General features: G+C 42.3%; 2 protein-coding genes across 2 annotated transcripts; both read right to left on the reverse strand.

Moving 5' to 3' along the window:
- Positions 1–8,857: 8,857 nt before the first annotated feature.
- Positions 8,858–12,240, reverse strand: LOC138683216 (E3 ubiquitin-protein ligase RBBP6-like). The gene is made up of 3 exons (XM_069774762.1): positions 12,040–12,240; positions 11,612–11,713; positions 8,858–10,313 (listed from the first exon to the last, which is right to left on the reverse strand). Exons 1-3 carry the CDS (start codon positions 12,126–12,128, stop codon positions 9,311–9,313), a joined length of 1,194 nt encoding a protein of 397 aa, XP_069630863.1. The 5' UTR covers positions 12,129–12,240; the 3' UTR covers positions 8,858–9,310.
- Positions 12,241–12,703: 463 nt separating this feature from the next.
- Positions 12,704–25,197, reverse strand: LOC138683238 (E3 ubiquitin-protein ligase RBBP6-like). The gene is made up of 10 exons (XM_069774788.1): positions 25,194–25,197; positions 20,736–20,776; positions 18,235–18,323; positions 18,019–18,115; positions 17,035–17,174; positions 15,435–15,604; positions 14,536–14,639; positions 13,897–14,088; positions 13,738–13,816; positions 12,704–13,630 (listed from the first exon to the last, which is right to left on the reverse strand). Exons 1-10 carry the CDS (start codon positions 25,195–25,197, stop codon positions 13,569–13,571), a joined length of 978 nt encoding a protein of 325 aa, XP_069630889.1. The 3' UTR covers positions 12,704–13,568.
- Between the last annotated feature and the right edge of the window lie 1,375 nt (positions 25,198–26,572).

Raw genomic sequence — 26,572 nt, forward strand, 5'->3', positions numbered from 1 at the left:
AGGAATCCAGGAATCCAGGAAGCATCTAAACTTCCCCCAGCAGGGACCAAGCTGCACAAAGGGCACCAGCAGCCCACCCTGTCCCTCCTCCCAGTGCTGCCTCTGGCCAGGAAGAGCTCAGAGACACCTTCTGGAGACTCAGACAGCTCTGCCGGCTGGCCTGCCTGCCCACAGGTCCCTCCAGGAAGAGCTTTAATCCATGTTCAGCTTTTGGGATCGCCTTGCAGAAACCACGCTCGTTTGGACCCAGCGGGCAGAAAAGCCAAAGCCAGAAATAAAAAGACTCATTGGCCTTGCCTGTGGAATTTATGGGGTGTTTCTTTCTCTGTAGGTTTTGCGGCAATTGGTGGAAATACCCAGTCCGAGAAGTTTACATTGTGGGATTTTGAAAGCAGTGTGTTTGCGTGTGCCCATCTTGCAATCTCTTCTTTTTAAAGATGGAGTTCAAGTCACTCAAATGGATGTGGGCTGGATGAGCCGACAGCGAGCGGGACTGCATCAGGCTGAACGGCCGGGCCCTGAGGGTGCTGCTCAGTGGCACCAAGTCTAGTGTGAGGCCAGGAGCTAGCGGTGTCTCCCGGGCGCCAGTACCGGGTCCGATCCTGTTTAACATCTTCCTTAACTAATGGTCTGGGTGATGGGCAGAGTGCACCCTCAGCAAGTTGGCAGATGACACCAGGCTGGGAGGAGAGGTGCTTCAGCCAGGGGGTCGTGCTGCCATCCCGAGGGGCCTGGGCAGGCTGGAGAGATGGGCTGACAGACCTCACGCAGTTCAGCAAGGGGAATGCAAAGGGTGCTGTGCGGGTGACGAGCACCGGCACAGGCTGCCCAGGGAGCCTGTGGAGTCTCCATCCTTGGAGATGTTCCACAGCCCTCTGGACATGGTCATGGCCAACTGGCTGCAGGTGGCCCTGCTTGAGCAGGGGGCTGGGACCAGGTGACTTCACCCTCCAGGTGACCTCCTGGGCAGCCTCAAGTAGCCTGTGATTCTGTGAAATGGGTGCCTGGAAGAGGATCCAGCCACCACCGCTGTCGCCTTCAGGCAGGCATCGACAGCTCCACCAGGAAGCTGCAGCCCCTGGAGAGGAGCCCAGGCAGCAGCAGGTTCTCTGGCCGGAGCTGTGGCCCGTGGGGTCCAGGCGGGAGCAGGGGAATGGTGTGAGGACGGGGCGGCAGAGACGAGGTGCTCTGGGCTGTCCAGCAGCCCCATTCCCTGTGCTCCTGCACTGCTCGGGGGGGAGAGGGGGTGGAGGAGTTGGGAAGGGAGGAGTGAGGCTGAGCCTGGGAAGAGCGGGGCTGGGGGAAGCTGTTCTCGTTTGGGTTTGTTGCTGCTCTCCTGCTCCCTTTTTAATTGGCAACAAATTGGTGTTCTAGTCTACCCGTCAGGGAGGTTTTGTTGCAGTTACAGGTCTTCAAGCAACCCAGCAAAAAGTTTTCCAAGGCTGCCTTCCCAGTGGAAGTGCAGGGTTTGGCTCCGATTGCTCTCTGTGTGGACTGTGTCTGGTGTCAGGCAGGCGCAGAGCAGCTTTCAGACAAGGAATGGGACTATTCCAGGCTTTTTTTTCTCTTTTGGGGGGGGAATGTGAAGAGAAGAGAAAAATAGTTTTGGAATAGATAAAACACCTGCCTGGGGTTTTAGGAGAACACTAAAACAAATGACCTGACCCATCTCCTGTGCCCGAATTGTTGCCATCTTGAGGTCATCTTTTAAAGCAGGGCCTCAACTTCTTAGGGGAGGAAAAAGTAAAAAATCATTGATCTCTTTGGACCAGGGACTTGCCCAGTGGTTTTGGACACAATGTTACTAGATCCAACACTGCTATGAAAAATAATACCCCTTCAGTACTGTCAGTAGCCTGCACCCCATGTGGGAATTACAGCGAGGTCAGATGGGAGACCTCAGAGCAGCGGCCGTGACCCAGGACCCCACCAGCATGAGCTCCAACGAATGTAAAGTGGGTCCTCATACTTTCAGCCACCCATGGCTTCGTTAACTCTATAAGTCCTGTAAGTAAGGGACTATTCTAATAGGTTTTTTCTGACCTGTAATAGGAAGCATCTGATGTACACCAAAGACACATCTAACATACTTTTATCTCATGCCACACAAAACAGCACTTGATCTGGCCACGTTTACCTGGATGACAAAACAAGCTGGAGTTGCATCTTCTGTCTAAGCGTGCTCACTCCCCTCAGCTATGACGTTTCACTATACTTAACTACGCTCGCTTACCAGTTTGAAAAAGTACTGCACTTCAAGTACAGATCACCTGAGTTTTTTGTAATCATGGTCTACGAAAAGCATCTTTTTTCTATTTAAAGCAGAGAGTTGCATTATGTTACACTTCACGGTTTGGGGCAAATTGAGAAAAAGAATAAGGTAACTGTGAAACACTTCTGACTCAGATGAAATGAGCAAGTGTGAGAGAGGTGACTCAGGTCTCACTTCTCCACTCGGAATGAAACATTTATTAAAGACGGACGAAGATGAAGCAAGCGGGTAGGAGCAGGAGTGAAAGAGACCCCAACTTTGGCATCGGAGTTAGCAGAGTGTAGGCAATTGATTCATTGGCACTACCACAAAGGCCTCTGAGTGTATCTAAAGGTACATTTGTGAACAGTCACATTTAGTTACGGAACAAACTATGGAACAAGTTATAATCACGCATGTACTTCAGTCTGTGCACATCTGGGAATAAAGACCTGGAAAACTGCTTAAAGGTATCAGATTAATAAAAGGAAGGTTAAGGCAATTACTTCTGCCTCATGCATATCTTTATCAACTTTTATGCTGTGAAGTGACAGACGATGCAATACAATGTTTTAAGTGAGAGGACCCAAAGTTAGCTCAACTCAGCCTACTATTCATCCGCATCAGCTAGAGTGGACACCCTGATTTGACCATAGGGTGAGTCGGGCAGCTAAAAATTAGGAAAGGTTCTCTAAATGAAGACACAAGTTGGGCTTGAAAATATGTTTCTTCTAAATAAAAACACTTCCCCTCCTGATAATGGACATTTACTGCGCTCTACTATACTAGATTTCAATAGTATACTTACACATGAGTATACAGACTTAAAACCTTGATGTCTATAAAATATTCATAAACATAGGAAGTGTATATCCTGGAGTCTTAACATACACCTAGGTATGATATTCTCATCAAGACTGTATGTGGTGGGTTGACCCTGGTTGGATGCCAGGTGCCCACCAAAGCCGCTCTATCACTCCCCCTCCTCAGCTGGACGGGGGGGGGAGAAAATATAACAAAAGGCTTGTGGGTCAAGATAAGGACAGTTTAATAAAGTGATAGCAAAGGTTGCGCGCGCGAAAGCAAAGAAAAAAAACCAAATGATGTTATTCTCTACTTCCCATCAGCAGGCGATGTCTAGCTGCTTCTCGGGAAGCAGGGCTTCAGTACGCGTAGTGGTTGCTCCGGAAGACAAAATGCCCCCCCTCTTCCGTCTCCCCTTACTTAGCTTTTATATCTGAGCTGACGTCATATGGTATGGAATATCTGTTTGGTTGGTTTAGGTCAGCTGTCCTGGGTATGTCCCCTCCCAAGATCTTGCCCTGCCCCAGCCTGCCATTGCGGGGGGGAGCGGGTGGGGTGCAAAAACGTTGGAGAGGCAGGCTTGATGCTGTGCCAGCACTGCTCAGCAGTAGCCAAAACACTGGTGTGCTATCAACACCTTTCTAGCTACTGATGCAGAGCACAGCGCTATGAGGGCTGCTATGGGGAGTATTAACTCCATCTCAGCCAGATCCAATACACTGTAACAAGTATAATAACCAGCTCCTGAAAAACAGCTTATCAGTCTGCAGTTAGAGTCTCCTCCACATTCATCAGTGTTGGTAAGAAAGTTTTAGGCTTTGTATAAAAATAGGCAGTTAACAACAACAAAAAATTGGAAATAAGTACTTATTTTTAAGATTCTATTTCCATTTTAAATTTGTTTTCCCCATGATTCTGCATTTTCTAAATTGTAACTGACCTATTGGAAACCAAACCGTAAAATTCAAAGAGATTATTTCATGGAAAAAATGTGAGTGATTTTACTTCAGCTATAGCTGAATTGTTAGCTGACAGTTTTAAGTACACAGTAAATACCTTGAAAATAATAAAACATATTTGAAAGGATCCATGTGTGTATACAGATATAGGCCTATTTTGTGTGTGTGCACGTGTGTGTTTGGGTGTCTATACATATAAGGGTGGAAACAGCATAATTATATTCTATAGATAAACCTAAATTAAGCAACAGCACCCGGATACAGAACAATACATTAAAATAAAACTATATGACCTCCCAATAAACAGCTACCCCTGGGCGGTACCAGAGTTGCCTGTGGGACGCATGGTCCAAAAGAGCAAAAGCAATCCAAGCTGTCTGCACAGCAACCAGAGGCGCACTGAGGGAGTCCAACGCAGGGTGGTATGACAGTGTCATCACGGCTGTAGATACCATCCTTGCTCTGCCCAGCTGACACCCAGCACAGGGAGACCATTTACAGAGCTTCCACAGCAGAAGCTGTGTGTGTGTGAGCGAGAGAGAAATTTTAAAAAATGTTTTCTTTTGAGACATCTCTGTAATCTTATGGTAAGATGCTACTTAGAAATGTAATACAAAGACGCCAGGGAACACACGAGGCTGAAAGAATATCAACCTTATTGATGAAGATGTGATTTGTGTTTATACACATGCTAGTAAACAAAGAGAAAACTAACTCTTTCCAAGAAATAAAAACCCATCTCAATTAGACCAAATACTATAAACGTGGTTTACATAAATGCATTACATTAACTACTAGGGTCACTGGGCCAGTTAAACTAACTTAAACTCACCCTGAGAGGCTTTCATGTCCAAAAAGGAATTTGACCAATCAGTGATAGAATTATGGATGTCAGGTTTAGGCTTAGTGTTTTTAGTCTGACATACAAGACGTTTTCCACTTTAATTTCATTGTATACCATTCCATGAGAATCAGAAGCTGTATTCTTCACAGAACACAGACCCGGAGCTCATGAATTTCTAGATTAAGTTACCCGAACAGCTGATCAAGGGATCAGATCCAATGATCCAGGGTTAGTGCAAAGCCTCACACCATTCTAGTGAAGAAAAAGCAGTTATACTTAAAGATGAAAAAAAAAAAAAAATCCTATTTGTTGGGGTTTTTTTATAAGGGCTACTTGGAAAAGCACAGTTACACCTAGCCTTCGACCCAAGTCGCAAATCCAGACCATTACTAGGTAGGTATTTCCTTGTGTGACTTCTCTCTAGTTTAGCAGCCGAATGACAGTGTTTTCTAACCTGAAGAAAAATGCTACCCCTTTTCCAAATGGAAATTCAGAGTGGGGGTATACTAAAGAAAGGCTTAACCTTTGGGAAATCAAAGCAGCATCCAACTCCGAAGCCACCCAGGTCCAAAAAAGTACTGCAGGCAGAAGTTCAGAAAAATGACAGGGATTTTACCCACAAATACACCAGGCTCTAACCTTGTGCCAAAATCTGTACACTGGGTTTTAGATATTTTCATTTGCAGACAAACTATTAAACTAAACTGCTTCATCAGACAGAGTGGAAAGATGAAACGCAGAACGTCAGAATACCACTTTGCGTAGCAACCATATTTAAATTCATGGCAATCTCTTAAAGACATACATGTACTCAGAGGGGCCCAAATAATATCACTTCAATTATACACTTTTAGGAACAAATACCCAAGCATTTAAGGACATGAAAAGGAAACATTTAGCTGCACACAACTGTCCTCAGAACGTATGGGATGTGTTGGTTTGGCTATTTGTTTGAACCCCCAGTTCAAAAGTAAGAAACAGTACCAAGTCTAACCACAGTGGTTTCTCAATGGGTTTTGATAACATTTTCAAAGTCCATTAGGCAAAAAGAGTATTTTTAAAAAAAAGCTAAGTGATATAATGTGGAAATGGCAGAAAATTCACTCCAAACATTTTGGATTGCAAGAAACAAAAAAGCACAAAACAACCTATGCAAACATACACAGTTCTAGCTCTAGACAGACTCACGTAGAACATGGCACCATGTTCAGCTGTGCAAACCTCGGACCTACATGATCTAAAAGCGATCATACATTACCTGTGCAACACAAAGTCATACAGGAAATATTCTAGCATATTCAATGTGAAATGCAATGCATCACTAGGCAGCAATACCAATATTTACATTAGGACTGTGCAAATGATGGCATTACGCGGTTTTTACTCTGCTGCATCAAAGACACTCTATTTACAACATATACCAGGTTTTACTGGAGAATGGATTAAGTTAATGATTGGAAAATTAATACAAGGCTATGTTGTTTAGAATTAAGAGCAGTGTGTAGAAAAAAGTGTGAGATTGTGGTTTTACACGCTGCTTTTGATGTTCCACTCACTGGCTCCGTTTGACTCCTGGAAGAAGAAATAAAGGTGATCAGCATTTCAAGTAAAGCACTTGTACCCAGAATAAAGCAGTGACAGCAGATTATAAAACCTGAACATGAAACCATTATGTTCTGATAGTCTAGGGAATGGGGAAATTTATTTGTATACATAATTGTTCATGGGCAATCAAGGCAGGCCTTGCCTTACCTAACAACTTGAAGAGAAAGGGGCCTGGGGGCGTGGAGAGAGCTCACCAGCCCCCAGCTCCAGCATCGGACCTGCCAAACGGGGAATTCGGTGTCGAGAGGGAGTGAGACGGATTTTTTTTTCTCCTCCGTACCACTATTTTGGGCCCCAGGCCCTGGCCTTCTGGAACCTTCTCCCACCCCAGTTCCAGGAGTGTCCGAGAACCCCGTCAGTCAAGAGAAGTGACACCAGGCCCCTCCCCGCGACGTCCATGTTGGGTCACTCGGGGCATTGTCCAGGCCATTGGCATCTTAGTATTGTTATTACTATCATTATTAGTTTCTTCCTTTCTGTCCTATTAAACTGTTCTTATCTCAACCCACGAGTTTGACTTTTTTCCCCCCAATTCTCTCCCCCATCCCACTGCGTGCGGGGAAGCGAGCGAGCGGCTGCGTGGTGCTGAGTTGTCAGCTGGGGTTAAAACCCGACAAAGGTGTGGGAGGGGCTGAGGGTAGAGGGTCTCTCTGGAGATGGGTGTTCTATATGGGGTTGGGGGGGCTGTATGGGGTTGGAGGTGCGGTTGTGGGGGTTTTACGGGGCTGGGATGATCTATATGGGGGTGTGGGGGGGGGTGTTTTAGGGTCTATATGGCCCGGGGGGGGGGATTATATGGTCTATATGGGGCTGGGGGAGTCTATAGAACTGTGGGGAGGGTCTATAGGGATGGGGAGAGTGGTCTATAAGGTCTATATGGCCCGGGGGGAGAGGAACTATGGGGTTTATATGAGGCTGAGGGGAGTTATAGGGCATCTGGGTCGGGGGGTGCATCTACCCCTGGACACCCTGGTCCACTACCTGGACACCTGGGGCTGCCTGCATGTCCAGATGACTGGGTCCTCCTGTGACAGGGGGATCTATAGGGTCCAGAGGGATCTAATTGGCCCAGGGCAGGGAATAACAGAGGGATCCAGGCAGTCCAGGGGATCTAGATGGTCCAGGCTTGGGGAGAGGCAGGGATCCATAGGGTCCTCTGTGTGTGTGTGTGTGTGTGTGTGTGTGTATATGTGTGTGTATATAGCTTCCAGGAGAAATCTTTAGGGCTTGGAGGGGGAGTGGGTTCCACGGGGTCTGGGGGAATCTACAGGGTCTGGGTTCAGTGAAAGGAGGGAACTATAAGGTTGGGGGGGGGCGAAATCTACAGGGTCCAGGGGGGAAGGGAGTGATCTATAGGATCCAAAGAGAGTCTATAGGGTCTGTGTGTGTGTGTCAGGGAGGAGTATGGAGGGTCTGGGGGCGGTCTGTAAGGCTGGGCATCAGGGCAGGGTCTATAGGGCCAGGGGGGTTCTATAGGGCCAGGGAGGAGTCCATAGGGTCCGGGGGGGGGTGGCCGAGATCCATAGGGTGGGGTTCACCTCCACTCCCTGTGGGGCCGTGGGGTCCGTCGGGGCGGTGGCAGGGGGGCGCGGGGCTTGGGGCGGGGCATTGTGAGGCCTCGCCCACTGCAGGGAGGGGGGAAGGGGGGAACCCGTGTGTCCGGGTGGGGGGGTCATGAGGGGGAACCAAAAGTCGGGGACCCCCCTACGTCACACACACACACCCCGGCTCCCCCCTCCTGACCTCACAGCCCCGCTAGGGCATCAGACCCCCCAACGTGACGTCACACCCGAACCATTTTCTAGATTTCCTGTCATTGTTCAAAGTAGCTTAAAGCAGAAGCCTGCCTTTCTAGTGGGCTTTCTTCTTCTGCCAAACTCATCTGCTGAACCCCACGTTTAATGGAAGGGTTAGCTCTGTATCATGGCACCACCATATGAAAATACTCCTAATAAAGCTTCTGTTTAAAGAACACAAACACCTTGGTGATCAGCATTCTTATGAGAGGAAATACAGATTACAGGGCATCCTAAAGTCTATGTGTAAATGTCTGCTGGCAAATGACAACAGCTTTCCAAACAAACTGGAACAAGGTTGAAATGTGACAGCTTCGTATTGAACGTTATTCTAAAATAGTCAGGACCAGCTGTGAAGAGTGGCTCTATGTTTGGGGCCACATCCTACCTTCTACAATACAAAACCAAGGCCACTTGGCACAGGAAAAAACCATACCTCTTGGCAGCACCTCCCCACATTGCATCAGTTCAAAAGATTTAAAGTCCTACCTGTCTTTTCAAAATTAAACCCCTATATATTTTTGGTTTTCATACATGTTAGCTACCAGCAAGCTTTCACTGGTACCTTTTTTCTGTCACTAGTCTCTTCTCTGCTCATGTTCAGCTATCACTGGAAATCTCATCACGTTGGATAGTTTACTGAAAATTTATTATAACCAAAAGTGACATAACAGGGCTGTAATGGATTCTGCAAAGCATTTTGCTGCTGCTATTTTATAACAGGTACCACCTTCTTCTGCCAGGCAATTAAAACAAAATTCAGCTGTGAAAATTTTTGCAGTATACCCCACCCACACTAATCAACAATGGTTAAAAATAACATGCCCCAGCAAAACCTTTCATGATACATGGCCACAACTCACAATTCTCTACAAAATGTTCACTTTTATAAAGCTCTGATGTAAAAATCAAACAATCAAGCAGCAATATTTTAAGTGCAGCACAGGGTCTTCCATGTCACTATTTGCAACGCTTGAATTCATTTACATTTTAACAAAATTTAATACAGATGACTTAGGAATTAAGTCATTTTTTTTTAATATCCGTCATTCTATGTAGTGACAGATTTCATGGTTTGCTTATCTTGATCTTTGCTCTCCTTCGATTTTTCCTTCTTGTGTTTGTGTTTTTGGCTCTTCTCCAATTCCGTTTCGCTTCCAATGTGTTTCTTATGCTTCTTGTGCTTCTTATGCTTCTTGTGCTGCTGCTTCTCTTTTTTCTTTTTCTTTTTCTTACTGTCTTGACTCTTTCCTGAGCTGGCACTGCTGCTGTGGCTTCGAGGCTGACTCTCAGGAGGCCTTTGACTACAGCTAACACTGGGACGGCTTTGTCTTCTCCCTGCTTCAGGCTGGTCAACTGCAGCAGGTGCTGCTGTATCCTCTTTCACCTTATCAGCAGACTCTTCTTTGGGGTCTTTTGGACTTTTTCCTGCAGCTCCCTCATCTTTTGCAGATACATTACTCTCACTGTCATTTTCATTGTGGTCTTTCTTTGCCTTTTCCTCCTTGGCTGGTCTGGTTTCTGGGTGATCTTTTGTCACTTTGGGGTGAACTTCCTGTGGGGTACCAAGAACCTTCTCACCCTTTTGAGAGGAAGATGTTTCAACACCGCCTGTCTTTGGCAACTCCTCCTTCACTTTTTTCGCAGGAGGTTCCATTTGAGGAGATCTTTCATGAAATGAAGGAAATCCTTCATTCTCATCTCCTTTTCTTCTCTTCTGGTGTTTTTGATGTTTATTTCCTTTGCCATCTCCCTGTGGATATTCCACTTCCTTCTCTTTTGATTTGGTAGGATCTTTGATGACAGGGCTCGCTCTTCCAGAAGATTTTTCAGGGTAATTTCCAGCTCTATTACCAGGTGACCTTGACCTAGAACAATAGTTACAACTCTTCCCTTTGCCTCTTCTTGGATACAGCTGCGATTGCGAGTAGGAATGCAAATGGGAACGACAAAATGATCGAGAGTGGGAGCGAGAGGGGGAAGAAGCTGATCTTGACTTGGAGTAGGTATAGAAACTTCTAGAGTAAGATGAAGCACTAGAAGGAGGCTTGGACCTTAAAAAAACCACAAAACACACACACACACACACAGAGAAAAAGAAGTTAATTCAAAACAGTCACTCTCCCCAGTTTTTTCCTCCCAGATTTGGTTTGGGGGTTTTGGACTCTCCATACACTTATGTTCTTTCAGCTGCTGATATAATGCTACTGCCAACTGAAGAACTTAATAACATGTAAAAGTTTCTGCTCACAAGACAGAACAGCTGTTGCTTTGTTAGTGGAAAAACATAGAGGAAGGCTAAGTCTGTTTCCACTCGCTTCTACCACATGAACTACCATAGCTATCGGCTGATTTAAGGTGGTGTATAGTGGCCTCTACTGCTATGTGAATGCACACTTTTTTTCACTACTCTGCAACTACATGCAGCGCAAATCATTTTTGTTGCAGTAGGATGCAGAAAGAGCAAGTCTTAATGGCTACAGTGCAGTATCAAACATCAGGAAAACACGATTTGGCCTGAAGACAGTAAAGCTCAATTTTAAAATGCCAGCTTAGTCTCTTTAACTTCACTGCTTCTTTGGCAATTTGTACAGGATGCAAAATACTTGTACTGCAGTCTTACAATCAACACTTCTAGCCCAATGTCCTAGCAAAATCTTGCACATACCTCTAGCTCTAACCAAGGATAGTGACAGCGCTTCAAGAAAGTCGTATCTAAACGCTTCTAAACTCAGTCGCTAGTAATATGACTCAATGCATTCTCTAGGAAAGCTACTGACAGCATTACTAAGAGACAGCTATTCAGACTCCTGCCCAAGTGATTTGGGGGGATAGAAAACATCAGCTGCCCTGAGATTTCTCTTCACAAGTTTTTCTTGTTTTTCATTTAACAATGTCAACAAAATTCTAGTGAAAGCCACCAGTCTGCAGTCCAGCTTAAAATCTCTCCGTGTACCCACAGGAGAGAGACAAAAGAGGAAGTGAAGACAATTTCTCTCACATATCTCCTCCGATGTGCTTTGAGGTAATGGTTACAATCAGAACAGGGAGATGCAGAAAATCCGGCTACTACACCTATTCAGTTCCTAGCCTCCTCACGGCTCTCAGGAGGTGAAGGATGTCATTGCAGAGAAGCTTCAGGGAAAGGGACCCCTGCTCCTTAACAACTGCTGCCCCATTATCACTATCTGTAATCTCTGCCATATTTGAGCTAGTAACCTACATATGAAACTCCTATCCCTGCTAATCCCTTGAATCATCCAATCCATCCAATGAGAGAGAGGTGCAGTGGAACTCCCCCTGATTCTTCCAGACAACCTGCTTCTCCATTACAGACATGTAAACCAGTTACCTGGAAAACGAATGCCTACGCTCCTTTGGAATCTTTTTACATTCCATCCATTCCTTAGCAAAATCACTGGCAAACTCATCGAGTTTGGACTTTTTCTTTTCCCTGTTAAAATAAGTTTGACCTTTATTACAAAAAGGCACCAAGAAACAAAACAGGGCCAATATGAGAAAATATAGACTGCATGCAAATGCAACAGGGGAACATCCTATTTCAGCAAAAACAGTTTAGCATTCCTACAAGTTTTAGGGAAAGTTTTAGAATTACATTTGTCTTGGTTTAGTTTTGCATGTTTGCCATCTGCAACAAAAAAGTATACTGGAAAAAACACTGTCATTTTTGCTTACGTCATTTGAGTGTAACTGCAGCTCGTTATGCGATCAAAATACAAAAATGAAGAACAACGCAGCTTCATTGAGCCAAATACTTACTCCTCTTTAAGACTCCGTTGTTCTCTGTAAAACTCCTCCCTAGAGAAAGGAGATGCTTGTGTCCTTGGGACGGTAAGTGAAGGAGACATGGGTACTGCTCTTGGAACCCAAGCTGATGACGCGTTTGCAGGAGCTGGGGGATATCCTGGAGGGGGGACAGTGCGCCCAGCAGATGGAGGCTGGCCAGGTGGAAACTGAGGAGGAAACGGTGGTGGTGGTACCCCCAGTGGAAGAGGAAGCGCATGGCGTGCTGGAGGATACAAGGGAGCTGGAGGCACAGGCACAAAGACTGGTGTTGATTCTGGTAGTGCTGGGGCCTGAGTCCTTTGGGTACACTCACTGTGCAGGCGTCCTCAATTTGGACCTCTAAAGAAGCCCAAAAACATGTGTCACTGTTTGTTACACTCTGTCGGATTTTAAAGAGGAAAGCGAAGGAAGCGGGAGCACGGTGGCGAGCACTTCTTGTTCTCAACTTAAGCATTTTTCTCCCTGCTTTCCGTTCATGTGAGATTACACTCATTTGTTGATCCTCATACTTGCCTTCCACATCCTCACCCCCAACACTCCCCTCGGTCTTCTCTCCTTACACTCAGCTTTGCAGCTGTGGGCGGAGGCTGCCCATGCTTAACAGAAACTCCCATCTCCCACATGCCATGTGCCCACCGCCCCTCTGCTACTCCTTGAGACACTTCATATTTCGCACTTCTAACCTTCAAAGTCCTGCACAAATATTAACTCATCTTCTCTCAAACTTCTTTTAACCTCTTCCACATACGCTTCCTGTGCTGTTGCCTCATGATGATGTACTTGGCCTGTTCTTGTCCCTGCATTGTTATTTTCTTGCTTACTGAATCTGAGATTTTAAATCATCTGTGGGATGGATCCTGATTTTTGTTTGGATTTCTCTTTGAGATTTTATAAACACAGCGCACTCTTTCAGTCTATCTAACATCAAGTATATAAAAAAATGAAGGACTGACTTGGCACAGCAATAATAGATAAAACAGACTCTTCTCTTTCCAACAGAGAGAAAGCAGCTTGGCTATTTGAGATGACTAAATTGAAGAAACTCAAAATTGTCCTAAAATAACAGCCTTGACTTTTCCAATGATTTGCTCAATCAGAATCAACTAAGTTGTTCAAAAAAGAATGCTGGAGGCTGGTTTCTATTGGGAAATCAATTTCCTCAGCCTTATACAGCCAGTGAGCAAAAGGGTGGCTTTCCACCTGATCCTTTAATTACATTTGATTTTTAGATGCACTTATGGTTTCCTCAAAAAGCATTCATTTTTCAGAGTCCTCTTTTCAATTATGCACTGGACTTTTATTGTAAATAATCTTACTGCGAGCACATACCCCTTTGTTAAAGCCAATTCAAATTAGGCCATTTAAAAATTAAGGACCACTTGTATTCTACACAACTATCTGTGCACACTTACTTCATTATAAATCAGCTGTTGTAGAATTTATGTGTTACAGCCTCATTTAACACGTTACAAGTATTAATACATTGAATTTCTGTAGAACACTTACAGTTCCCAGCCTGGTCTGCCACCTGCTGAGCAAATTGTACTGGCTCTCGCGGGATGACCTTTTGGAGCGGAGAGAGGAAAAAGCAAAAAACCCCATTCAGTGTATCTGAAGATCATTTTTTAAAAGAAATTCTTTTTAAAAAAATTAAAAGTTACAGTGCCTTACCAGTGGTGAGTGTTGATTGTCCTTGGGGGCCCAGACGACTTGGTAATGCTGGCTGTCTTAGTACAGGAATCTGACAGCCCTTGTGAATAAATGCAGACAGTTGGAAAATAAGCTCTACTAAAATACAAGAATCGCTGCAAATGTTGAAACAAAGCTTACCTTCTCTTCCAACAAACTGCTGATTGACAGAGACAAATATGTAGAAGCTTCAGCAGCAGTCACCAGAGCAGCAGGAGGTGTAAGAGTCACGAGCGGGGGTGGTGGCAGTGGCAGCTGCTGCTGCTGTTGGTGCCACATCTGCTGACGGTGCCTTTTTCTGTAACCAGCTCCATTTTTGAAGTTGCTCACAGCCTAGAGGCAGAAAAACATTTACGAAAAGGTAATATGAAACTTCAGCAGATATAAAAACAAAAGCCTCCACAGAGTAAAATTATTTGTGTATTCCTGTAAATGCTATCAATCCCAAAAGAAATCAACATGCCGATACATGAACACATCACATTAAACACTGATACTAGTGATTGGTAACTCAGAGTGTCTGTATTTAAAGTACTGCCGTGTTAACACAGAATTTGAAAGCGAGGCAATCACGTTAAACAAAAGCATGACCTGAATTTGCCAGATTGTCTCCAAGGAGTTGTAAGCTTCTGTGATAACAGATAATGCACTTGAAAGGTAAATTTAGGCTTATTCAATCCAACCTTGCTTAAGCAGATGTAAATTAATATTTCCTTCCCTTTCAGCTTTTTACAAACAGCCTATTCTTACAAGCACTTTACGTAAAAGTCATCAGGTTACCCGGCGTAGGCACTTGTTGGCCACTAAAGCATCAGGCAAAACACCTGTCTGATGACACTCTGGGCATCTATGTTCCTCAGATTCCAGTAAGGCTGTTCTAATACCTGTGTACAATTAGAATAATCAAAATAGCATTTAGCCAAACTAAGGAAGTTTTGGGGCTTCTAATCAACTATAAAAACACGTATATGATCAACAGGTGAATATGGTCTTGAATTGAGAGCATGAAGCTATAAAGGTTCAATAGCGTAAAAAATGTCTAGTATGCAGCAAACAACTCTAGAGTTTTGGTATGTCACTGTTGTAACATTTGAAGATGTAGAGTAGGCTGTGTCTTGATGTTTCAGCTAGTCTTTTTCCCACTATATAGTAGAGTGAGAAGTCCCCACCCTCAAGGTTAACGAATAAAACTTGTCTCAAAAAAACGAACAGTAGGTTCAAAAAACCATTACTAGGTTCAAGTTCTGAAGGTTTTAACCAACTCTCCCGGGGAGAAAAATGTGGATTAAATGCCTCTAACTCTGCGTTTGTTGCAGACCACCGTAAGTCACCAGAGTTGGCTATATAGTTTTGTATGAGAGAAAGGGCTGTGGGCAAACTAAATGCACTCAATATCCAATACTGCAATCACCTGCACAATCAGCCACTCCTCTCATACTCGTCCTTCTGCATGTAAATTTAACTAAAAAAGCTATTTATTTTACTATTTATATATTTATTTAACTATTAAAGCTCTGTGGCTTTTTTCCCCCTTTATACGAGAAAAGCCCTTTCCTATTCAGGGTATACTTAAGTATAAAATAGAACTGGTAACAAAGTAATTTCGCGATCTCCCCTTTCTGCTTTCAGAAGAGCAGATGTGCTGTTTTGAATTAACAAACGTGGGAGCTCACACTTACATTCATCACAGTAACTGTTTCCACAGCAGGGAATAATAGCTGCATCAGTCATTATCTCCTTACAAATGAGACATAAAATCTCATCTGGAATAGGATCATCTGAGGAGGAAGAGGATGGCTCCTCTGGTAAAAAGGGAGGCTTTTCCTTCTTTCCTCTAGCATAAGCTTCCCTGGAGGAGGGGAAAGGGGAAGGAAAAAGAAACAAATTAAAGATGGGTAAAGGAAAACTTTTCCAAGGTTTGGATATTATCAAAGGAAGACAGGAGATGGAATTCTTCTCACTCCACATTAGCCTTCTAAAACATAGGCATTTAGTTGAAACTACTTTTCTGTAGCCACCACACGAGAATAGGGAGGGGGGAACAATTTTCCCGCTGCAGAGTGTTGCGAAATTCCATGTGGGGACGGACGACAGGACACCAATATGATGATCAAAGTTGCCAGTTTATTGAGCCTAGCTGATCATTCTTATACAATTCTCTAAGTTCCTAAGAAGCTTTGATTGGCTGCTGCATTCAAGCATTTAGTGTCCACGAGCACAAGCATAAAATGTGATTGGTTATATCGACACTGTACACGCGTATAAACATAAGATATAGTTGGTTATACTAACTCTGTACACGCGCATAAACATAGGACATAATTGGCTATGTTAACTAGAGCGTGCGAAACTTGTCTCAGTCCAATTGGCCAAGATAAGCCCCTGAACTGAGGTTGCTTCTGCCATGTTCCCTTTATCGTGGAATGTGCACCTGTGTTTTTCTAACTGGGATCTTTCTTTTTCTGTCTTCTTGTTTAGCCTGTTCAAGGCCTTCTAAAGGCGTCTGGAACGCTCTTGCGACCATGAGCTACTTTCAGGCCCAGTCACTAAGTTCCATATAATTGAACCCTACACAGAGCTCTCCCATTCAGTGGATCAACAAAGAAATTAGCTCAGATGAGAAAAATCCTTTCCTGACAGCTAGAAATCAGGTGAAATGAGTCCCACCTCTCCTTTGCCAGAGGGTAAATGTAAATTTCAGGCTCAGGGTAAACTTAGTCTCCCAGTACTTACATTTTATAAGTGGAAGAAGTCCATGTTACAGCTTCCACAAAAGCAGATCCACGACAGAAACCCCAAAGTGCTACCAAGTGCATTTTAAAACAGCCACTCTTGTCAGCACACAGCAGTATTTTCTTAGTTCATAGCAACAGGAAATCTGCAGCCTGTTTCACCCATAAGATCTAATAAAACTCAGAGGGAGGAAATCTCAGCCCAACAGCTATTTGTTAAACTTTGCAAGAAGCCTTTGAAACACAAAGCAGAAGCAAAACGAGCTTTCACAGAGAACGACTCCCAGTGTAACCACTACTGAAATCTTTTGCAGAAATACAGGTTCTTAGCATACCACAAGTTTAACCAAGTTCCTGGGGCATGAACAGTACGACCACCCTATTTTAACATTAGAAAGCATCACAGATTTTAAGGTTAAGATACAATGACAACGCTTCCTCCCTCCTCATTACAGATGCAGGTCAGCCTCATTGCACTGCCACTCTGACATTTACACACGGTTTCTCTCGTTCACTTTTCGGTCGGTCCAATTAATTCCATACTTACACATTAAGACATGGTATTGCATATTTTCCAGTTTTTGTCAGCATAACACCCTCCGTATTGGGATCTTTCACCTCCACCAAGAAACTCCTTGGAATTCCTGTGCTCTTTTTCATTCTGGAAACAGACCCAAAACTTTCGTCCTGTTGAGACAAGAAATGCAGACATACTGCATCTTAAGACCCACACTTAAAATGACATTTCAATGATTATTTTAAGCAGCAAGAGCCTTTAATCTTCTCCTTTTACCTAGCGTAAGGGTCGCTCGACTAAAATACTTCTTTTCCTAAATGAATACAGCCAGGATGTTCCAAAGGCTTGAGCAGTGTTTTGAACTCGGTCGACATTCTTTGGCTTAACTTCAGGTTCCTTAAGGGTGAAACAGCCCTTAGCTCACCATCCACTCAGAGAAGAGACACAAAGCCGCTCCTCCTCCGCCAAAGGGCAATTCAGAGGGAGAGCTTAATTCAGTGCTCTGAATCACTCCCTGGGGAAACTTACATTCACCATCTCTATATGAAGGCTAAATTCATACCTCATGCATGTACATTCAGTGACTAACATTAAACGGCATGAAGACGCAACCAGAGGCTTGTCTGATTAAAACACACAAATGTTCAGTAGATGGGGTCAACAGAAACATCTTCTTTTTATACAAAACACTAAAAACTATGAACTGTCACTAAAAAGAGTTAAAACCAGAAAAATTTCCAATAACATTGAAACGTACAAAACCACGCATGCAAGTTCACAGAGAAAGATCTATGGACACACTTCATGTCCATGACATAGAAAAAAAGAACATTTTACATTTCTAATTCCAGTTTTCCCTTGAATTCTGAAGGGCTTTGCAACATTGCCATATAAGCTCTGTATTTCACCCCAAGAGAAACAATTCTTCACGTGAGCATTCACGTACTTGTTACCTAACTGCCAGGGTAAAACAATTAAAAACCAAGTAACACCAGAAGTCCCCCACAATCTTACCCCATTTGTTGGGCAGTTCTTTATAGAGTGGCCAGGTTTTCTGCAAGGATGGCAAGTATATGATGATGGAGGTGGACCCAAGGGTTTCTTCATGTAACTACAAGATTTTGGGGAATAAAAGAACAAGGTATGCATGTGTCTCTCTTGTTAAACCAAACACCGCTACAGTTTTTTCCATAATCTTCAAAGAACAGATCTGACATTATCAACACTTACTTGGTTGGATCATATTCACGGCTGGACTGTATCATCATAGCTCTTATTTTATCCTCTTCGGAAGCATTGGCTTCAGCCAGATTGGCAGTCTGTTTTACAGGCAATTATTTGACAAGCACATTAGAAACACGTTTAAGCCCACACAGCCAAAGACAACTCCACTCACCCGGTCCTGTAAAGAGCAGCACAACACTAGCTGAGGTTGCATGAAAAGAGCTGCTTATAGAAAATACCGTTGTCCTGAAGATGTTCTGGGGACCCCTTACACCATTATTACATGGTGTCTGTGTGCATGTTAACCTACTTGACAAGAGCATTCTTGGGCACTCAAAACCTTAGGCTTTGTTTGTTCCTTACAGAAAGACTTGCGTAACCAATCCAATTGTCTTCCAAGTGGACCGAAGGCATATGTAGACAACATTACACGATCCCGTATTTTTAAGGTGATTTTTAAGCTCCAGCCTATTTGAAGAAGACATCCACTGTACATTTAATTGAGAAAGATGCATGCAAGTATCCTTATTTACATTTTGCAGCATTAAAGGGACACACAACTTAAGAGTTAGGGAAGTTGTTTTTGCTTGCTGAAATGCAGCTTCCCACACAGAAGCATTAAAAGGAAGCAAGCTTTTTATAATCCCTCAGCAAGACAAAAGATTCTTGTCACTACAAATTTGACCATCATGTGCTGGAGGCAGTCCACACTGCATGCTTCCCCCTCTACTAACTTCTTCATATTAAGTGATTTAACTACAGGAAGCACAACCTGCATTTTTTTTTCCCGTTGACTGTGTCCTTTTAACATACAAATTGTAATATCAACCTTATGCAGAAATACATCTTTCAAATTATTGAAGCCAGCTGTTTTCTCAAAGTAGTATTTGTTCCAATGTTTTTATTTCACACTAGTCCAGATCCAAGCAAGGTCTAAGGGAGAGGCTGTAAAGGATGTGGACCTTCAAGCACCTAGCATTCAGATCAACCACTCAGATCAACCGCTCATGGTTCTGTTTTTCTATGCGTTCATTCACAAAAGCAACCAACTAGTGTCAACATTCTATTAAATGGATGTTTCGTAGACACCATTTTTTTCTCCACAGTAACATAATCCAGATCAACACCTATGAAATCATTTCCATTAACATTTACAGAAAACTTTACAGATACTTGACTAATTTCTTTGAACCCAAAGAGTTTACAAAACACATCCAAAACCCACAACACATTAGTAGGAATAGACCAAAATTCAAATATGGCATTTCACACGTAGTAATAATAAACCAGAAAACTCTTAACACATCACCTCCATGCCAAGTCCGTCTGCACTAAAGAGGTTAGAGTAAGTAACAGGTTTGAGCTGCTTTACATTATGTTCCTGTATTTTTCTGGAATACTGACATTTTCTCAAAAGCTTAAATGTGTACAGCACAAGGACACTTCTTCATATTTTAAGAGTAAAATTTGGCATAAGTTTACAGAACCAAGGACATGTTTAGGGACAGCACTAATGGGGACCAAGTTCTTTTGGTGGCTACCTTCCAAACATTTCCACTCCCCCAGATGCACACAATTTAATTCTTCAGTGAGAGGGGAAAGGAGTGACCAGTGTGAAAAGATTCCTCTTTCTTGGAAATGAACTCCAGCCTTCGTTTTCAGAAGAAAGAACTAGCTCCTCTGCATTAGGCCCTGCCCTCTCTAAGCTTTGTAACTTTAAAGACTAGTTATTTCATTGGCTAGCCCTATGCCTTTTCACAAAGTGCAGCCAGTAGTGCTTTCCCAGAGGAAGGTACACATTCTTGAGCAAAAAATGCAAGCAGTTCCATAGCAAAACATGGCATTACAACAGTTCCAGAAGGTCACATCTCCTAATATGCCACACATACACATCGGTATATTCCTAGAAACAATCAGGTACACTTTCACACTTTACACAGTCTGCATTCAAACAAATTAGACTATGTTGTCTACTGTCTATATACTAGTATTTATGAAACTGTGCAGCATTAAAAGAATGGATCTGTAACTTTAATGGCTAGAAATTCAAAAACAGCCATGCAATTGTCCATGTTACAGAAACGATTCTCTTTTGGCTGTCGCACACTCCCCCCTCCAAAGGTCCATAACTTACAGCCCATTCAATTCTTCTGTAAAAACTGTTAGTTTCCAATGCAAAATTAATGAAACATATGAGAAATGGTAAGCAGCTTCTGAAATGCTGCTTCTGTGTGTCTGGAAGATGAGTAATAGTGCAACATTACGTTGAGGTAATAATAAGGTACTCCCCTTCTATCTTCCCAAAGTGGGAACTACTCTTTACAGGCTAGTACCAAAATAGACACGCATTTTAAAGTTAAAATTAATACTTTAAATTAATAAAAATTAAATTAAAGTTTTGTTTCCATTACAACAGTTATCCAGCTATAGATCACAGTATAAGATTTTAAAAAACTAGGCAAACACTTTTTTTTTTTTTTAAGAATTTGACAAGAATATATCTATACCTTAGCAAGGTGGGCCAGAGAAAGAGATGCAGGAGATCTATCTGTTCACAAAAAATTAAACACATATTCAAGTTCTACAGTCAAAACATAGCAATAGTTAACATCTACTGTAGTCTGAAAGTCTGCACTATATCCTCTGAGTGTCACTGACAGGGGCACTGCCAAGCCCGTGTAATTTGTGTTTGCTCAAAACAAAGTCCAAACCTATGGCACCTTAAGAGTGCCTGTGTGGTTAATGAGAAGAAACTAAAATAACCAAACCCGCACGACATCAACTTACTGCTCCACAGTATCTCAGAGAGGGACCCTTGTCAAATGCTCACATCTGTCAATTTTCAGCTAAAAAGGATTTCAGTGTATTTGAGAAGGAAGCATCACTACAGGAAACTTATTTGCAGTGTAGCTTGTCAATTAATCAGTTAACATCTCATCACTTCTAAATGCACACAGTTATGCTTTTATGAAGACGGTAGCTGCCTGGCAAAATCAAGCACAGGCATATCAGCCCTCAACCATGAACTCTGCCCCTCCTGTCACTAAGTTTAAAAATGCCAAACTCACCATACCCCACAACACCCAAATAAAAAGACCAAGCCAGAACATCAGCCATGAAAGTAAACCACCACTTTGTCTAGAAAAAAACAGACTGCTCAAATTAGTGAAATAAAGGTGTTTACCATGACAGAGCAGCCTACAAAAACAGAGAATACTGATGTCTTGTATTTTATTAGACCACAGGCCATACTATCCAAATTAGCTTGGGAAGTGTGAGAATTTAATATTATGCTCCTTACTATCAGAGCAAAACCAATTTTTAATGATGATGAAAACATGGAGTCAGAGCACAGTCCTGTAATTTTTTTCTCCACTGCAACCACACTCCTCCCTCCCACCTACCTCCTGGAACACCCTGCAGGAGTGAAGCCCTCAGGCCACTAGTTTGTAATAGGCTGCAGCGTTTATTGGGAACTAATACTGAAATGCTGGTTTTCTACAAGTAAGCAGGGTAACACTTAGCTTGTTCCTTTTCCAGAATATGGAATTATATTATGCCACAAGCAGCAGTTAAGCTTACACTAGCAAAACATGATCAGAAAGACACCTGAATCACTGCTTATTAGGACTTTGGTTGTTCAAAAATGTAGAATAAAGTGTCACAGCGTAAACTGAACAGCTGTCCTCAAGACGTCACTAAATGGATCGGAGGAGAGATTAAAATCCTTCCTTGGAAAAAAGCCCTTGTCCTTTATTACCTAACGTAGTGGAAGAATTCAAGGGAGCAGTTTTCACAGACTCTGGGGACAAAATATTTACATGCAGAAGATGTTTCCTCACTCCAGTTAATCATGTCTTCTCTAGATGTTTAGGAAAGCACAGGCAACATTACTCTAACACTAACTAAAACATTCTTGAAAACGTGCCTTTGGAGAGGAGCACCCAGATCTGGAACAAGAGACCTTCTTTCCACTGCAAATCTTACCAGAAGATTCAACTCTCCTTCCCTTCACAACATTTGGTACCCACTTCTGTCAAAACGGAAGTCTGATCAAGTATTTTGAAGCTTCATGCTCCACATGCTGCTCTTCTTCACATGTGGAAAAACAGGCCTATGTTCTCTCATGGCAGGCACCACCATTATCACTTTGCGGGTTTTCAGAAGCAAACAAGGAATTAGGAAAGCTCTCTATTGGAGTCTGGCATTAAACAGTCTAGGATTGACCAGTAACTGAAACATAACAGTTAATATTAGTTCTTGTATTTTTTTAGGAAGCAGTTATTATATGGCCTGCAGGCAACAGTCTGATTTCTTAAAGGAGATGAAAGCACTCCTTTCTATGAACAGTTACCAAAAGCAGCAAATAGAAAATTAATGTACTATTTAGTACGTTTGCCCAACGGCCATCTTCCAATGATCCTACATTCTTGTGTCTTTGGTTTTTTCCTTTAAATTTCTACTGAAGTATTTCCTGCCAGTCCCTCCAATCGGTCAAGTAGAAACAACACCTCCATGAAACTTGTATACAACCCTAAGGTAATACTGCAGAAGAATTGGGGAAAAAACCCAAACCAAAAAAAACCCCAAAGTAACCAAATAAAGAAAACCCTCAAAAAACCAGAATCAACAGTCAATGTATTAACTCCCATTTCAAACAGAAGCCTAAACAGAAATTCACATAAAGCAAGTGGGAAAGGGGACAGAAAATAGGAGGAAAAGGCTAATCTCACTGCTGGAGTGCTGCATTTAAATTACAGTGGTTTCCTAAAACCCAGTAGCTTGGTTAAACTGAAAATTCAGCCAGGAAGGATCACAGCTGTGCTTGACGGTGCTAAAACAATGCGCATGACTCTCTGCATTTCTGCAGCCTCTGAGGACTAATACCAACTAGAGATCCTTGCAGTTACTGAAATAGGAATACGAAAACAAATAGGATTCACCTTCTTGATTTGGCAGTAGTAACAGTAGGACAGCAGCACAGATTTGGAAGTGTAGAATGACAGCTAACATAAGAGCAAGACAATTAAGAAATATTCAAAGTATAAGTTTTTGTGCATCCTTTTAAAAAAAAAAAAATCTGAACTGATTTTAACGTTGCTGCTTTACTGTTCAACAATAATTGGCAAGCCTTCCCAGTGATTTATTCAGACCACACTAAGATCCAGGTTTGGCTTTGAAATACACGCAGAAAGATGTTTATTTAAAATAACAAAACAAAAAAAACCCCACACACTTTAGACCAAGAGCTGAGTTAGCTTTAAGAATAAAGCTAACTGTGCCTCCAACACTAGAAGCACCTGAGGCTGCAGTGCTTTTACTCTGTGTCTGTGTGTGTGAGAGAGAGAGAGAGAGGACTTGTAAAGAGAGATGCAAGGCTTCCACCCTCGCTATGGCTACCCACAACCCACATCAGGTACAGTCAGAGCAAACAAGAAGGGAACAGTTTTGCTTTGTCTTCCTTTTAATTAGTTCTAACTAACACTAAGTCTTCCCTCCCACTCCAGGATTTTTCCTTTCTTAAAAAAAAATTTTTTTTTGAGACATCTATCTAAGCTTATGGTAAGATGCTACTTAGAAATGTAATACAAAGACACCAGGGAACACACGAGGCTGAAAGAATGGTAACCTTATTGATGAAGATGTGATTTGTGTTTATACACAAGCTAGTAAACAAAGAGAAAAATAACTCTTTCCAAGAAATAAAACCCCATCTCAATTAGATCAAATACTATAAACGTGGTTTACATAAATGCGTTACATTAACTGCTAGGGTCACTGGGCTCACAATGAGAGGCTTTCATGTCCAAAAAGGAAGTTGAACCAATCAGTGATAGAATTATGGATGTCAGGTTTAGGCTTAGTGTTTTTACACCAACATACAAGAAGTTTTCCACTTTAAGTTCATTGTATACCATTCCACGAGAATGAGAGGCTGTATTCCTCACAGAACACAACCCCAGAGTTCATGAATTTCTAGATTAAGTTACCCGAACAGCTGATCAAGGGATCAGATCCAATGATCCAGGGTTAGTGCAAAGCCTCACACCATTCTAGTGAAGAAAAAGCAGTTATACTTCAAGATGAAAAATAAAACCCAACAAATAGGAATTTTTTATATTATAAGGGCTATTTTGAAAAGCACAGTTACACCTAGCCTTCGACCCAAGTCGCAAATCCAGATCTAGACCATTACCAGTTAGGTATTTCCTTGTGTGACTTCTCTCTAGTTTAGCAGCCGAATGACAGTGTTTTCTAACCTGAAGAAAAATGCTACCCCTTTTCCAAATGGAAATTCAGAGTGGGGGTATACTAAAGAAAGGCTTAACCTTTGGGAAATCAAAGCAGCATCCAACTCCGAAGCCACCCAGGTCCAAAAAAGTACTGCAGGCAGAAGTTCAGAAAAATGACAGGGATTTTACCCACAAATACACCAGGCTCTAACCTTGTGCCAAAATCTGTACACTGGGTTTTAGATATTTTCATTTGCAGACAAACTATTAAACTAAACTGCTTCATCAGATAGAGTGGAAAGATGAAACGCAGAACGTCAGAATACCACTTTGCGTAGCAACCATATTTAAATTCATGGCAATCTCTTAAAGACATACATGTACTCAGAGGGGCCCAAATAATATCACTTCAATTATACACTTTTAGGAACAAATACCCAAGCATTTAAGGACATGAAAAGGAAACATTTAGCTGCACACAACTGTCCTCAGAACGTATGGGATGTGTTGGTTTGGCTATTTGTTTGAACCCCCAGTTCAAAAGTAAGAAACAGTACCAAGTCTAACCACAGTGGTTTCTCAATGGGTTTTGATAACATTTTCAAAGTCCATTAGGCAAAAAGAGTATTTTTTAAAAAAAGCTAAGTGATATAATGTGGAAATAGCAGAAAATTCACTCCAAACATTTTGGATTGCAAGAAACAAAAAGCACAAAACAATGTACAAACATACGCATGACTAGCTATACACAGATGTAGAACATGGCACCATGTTCAGTGGTGCAAACCTCGGACCTACATGATCTAAAAGCGATCATACATTACCTGCACAACACAAAGTCATACAGGAAATATTCTAGCATATTCAATGTGAAATGCAATGCATCACTAGGCACCAATACCAATATTTACATTAGAACTGTGCAAGTGATGGCATTACCCAGTTTTTCCTATGCTGAATCAAAGACATTGTCTTTACAACATATACCAGGTTTTACTGGAATATATAATTAGTTAATGTTTGGAAAATTAATACAAGGTTATGTTGTTTAGAATTAAGAGCAGTGTGTAGAAAAAAGTGTGAGATTGTGGTTTTACACGCTGCTTTTGATGTTCCACTCACTGGCTCCGTTTGACTCCTGGAAGAAGAAATAAAGGTGATCAGAATTTCAAGTAAAGCACTTGTACCCAGCATAAAGCAGTGACAACAGATTATAAAACCTGAACATCAAAACATCATGTTCTGATAGTCTAGGGAATGGGGAAATTTATTCATATACCTAAACTGTTCTCTCTTGGCACATTCAGTGCAACTAAAAAAAAACAACAAACAGACCCAAATCCCGTTTCTACTTTGTCACAAATTAAGATGTACAGTTATAGAACACAACAGTGCAAGCGGAAGCCCTCAGGTATTTTGTCTCTGCTGCGTCAGTATCAAAAAGGTGAAGTCTGTATCACAGCTTGGCGTTCTTAAATAATCAACTCTCAAAATACAAAGGCAACTTTAACCAATCTGTGCCTATCTAGTATTACAAATGGGTACCAGATACAGTACTTTAATTTCCAAGAAAGAACACTGACGTTCTAGACACTTGGAAGTGCAAGTTTACTTCAGAGAAAACAGTCAGTCATCTGACAAAGAAATAACAAAAATGGCAGCAGCATAGGCTTTAGAACAGAGTTTCTTTGTGAAAGCCCAAGCACTGTATTCAGATAGCTACTACATTTAGCGTATGCAATATTGACTAAAAATAGTAGTAGAAATGGCACCTGAAAGCAGTTTCTGGGGTTTGGTGTGATTTAGGAGCCCTGTGACAAAAAAGAAAAGGTCTTACTTGCCAGAATTTGCTTTAAGATAATCTTGAAAAGGCTACAATCTTTTTGGCAATAGTCATTACATTCGAAAACTTGCTGAGATTCCACACACTTATTGATCTGTATCTGCATGCCACTCATCATGAATCAGATGTGCAGCCCTTGATCTAGTTAACAAATAATTCATACATCATCCAAAGTGTGCCATGAGCAGAGACAATTCAACGGCTGCTGTGGAATTTACGTACAAATAGAAAGGCTCGTGCTTCCTGCCACTGCTAGAATACCACCAGG

The sequence above is a fragment of the Haliaeetus albicilla genome, chromosome 32 (assembly GCF_947461875.1).
Source record: "Haliaeetus albicilla chromosome 32, bHalAlb1.1, whole genome shotgun sequence".
Classification (NCBI taxonomy): Eukaryota; Metazoa; Chordata; class Aves; order Accipitriformes; family Accipitridae; genus Haliaeetus; species Haliaeetus albicilla.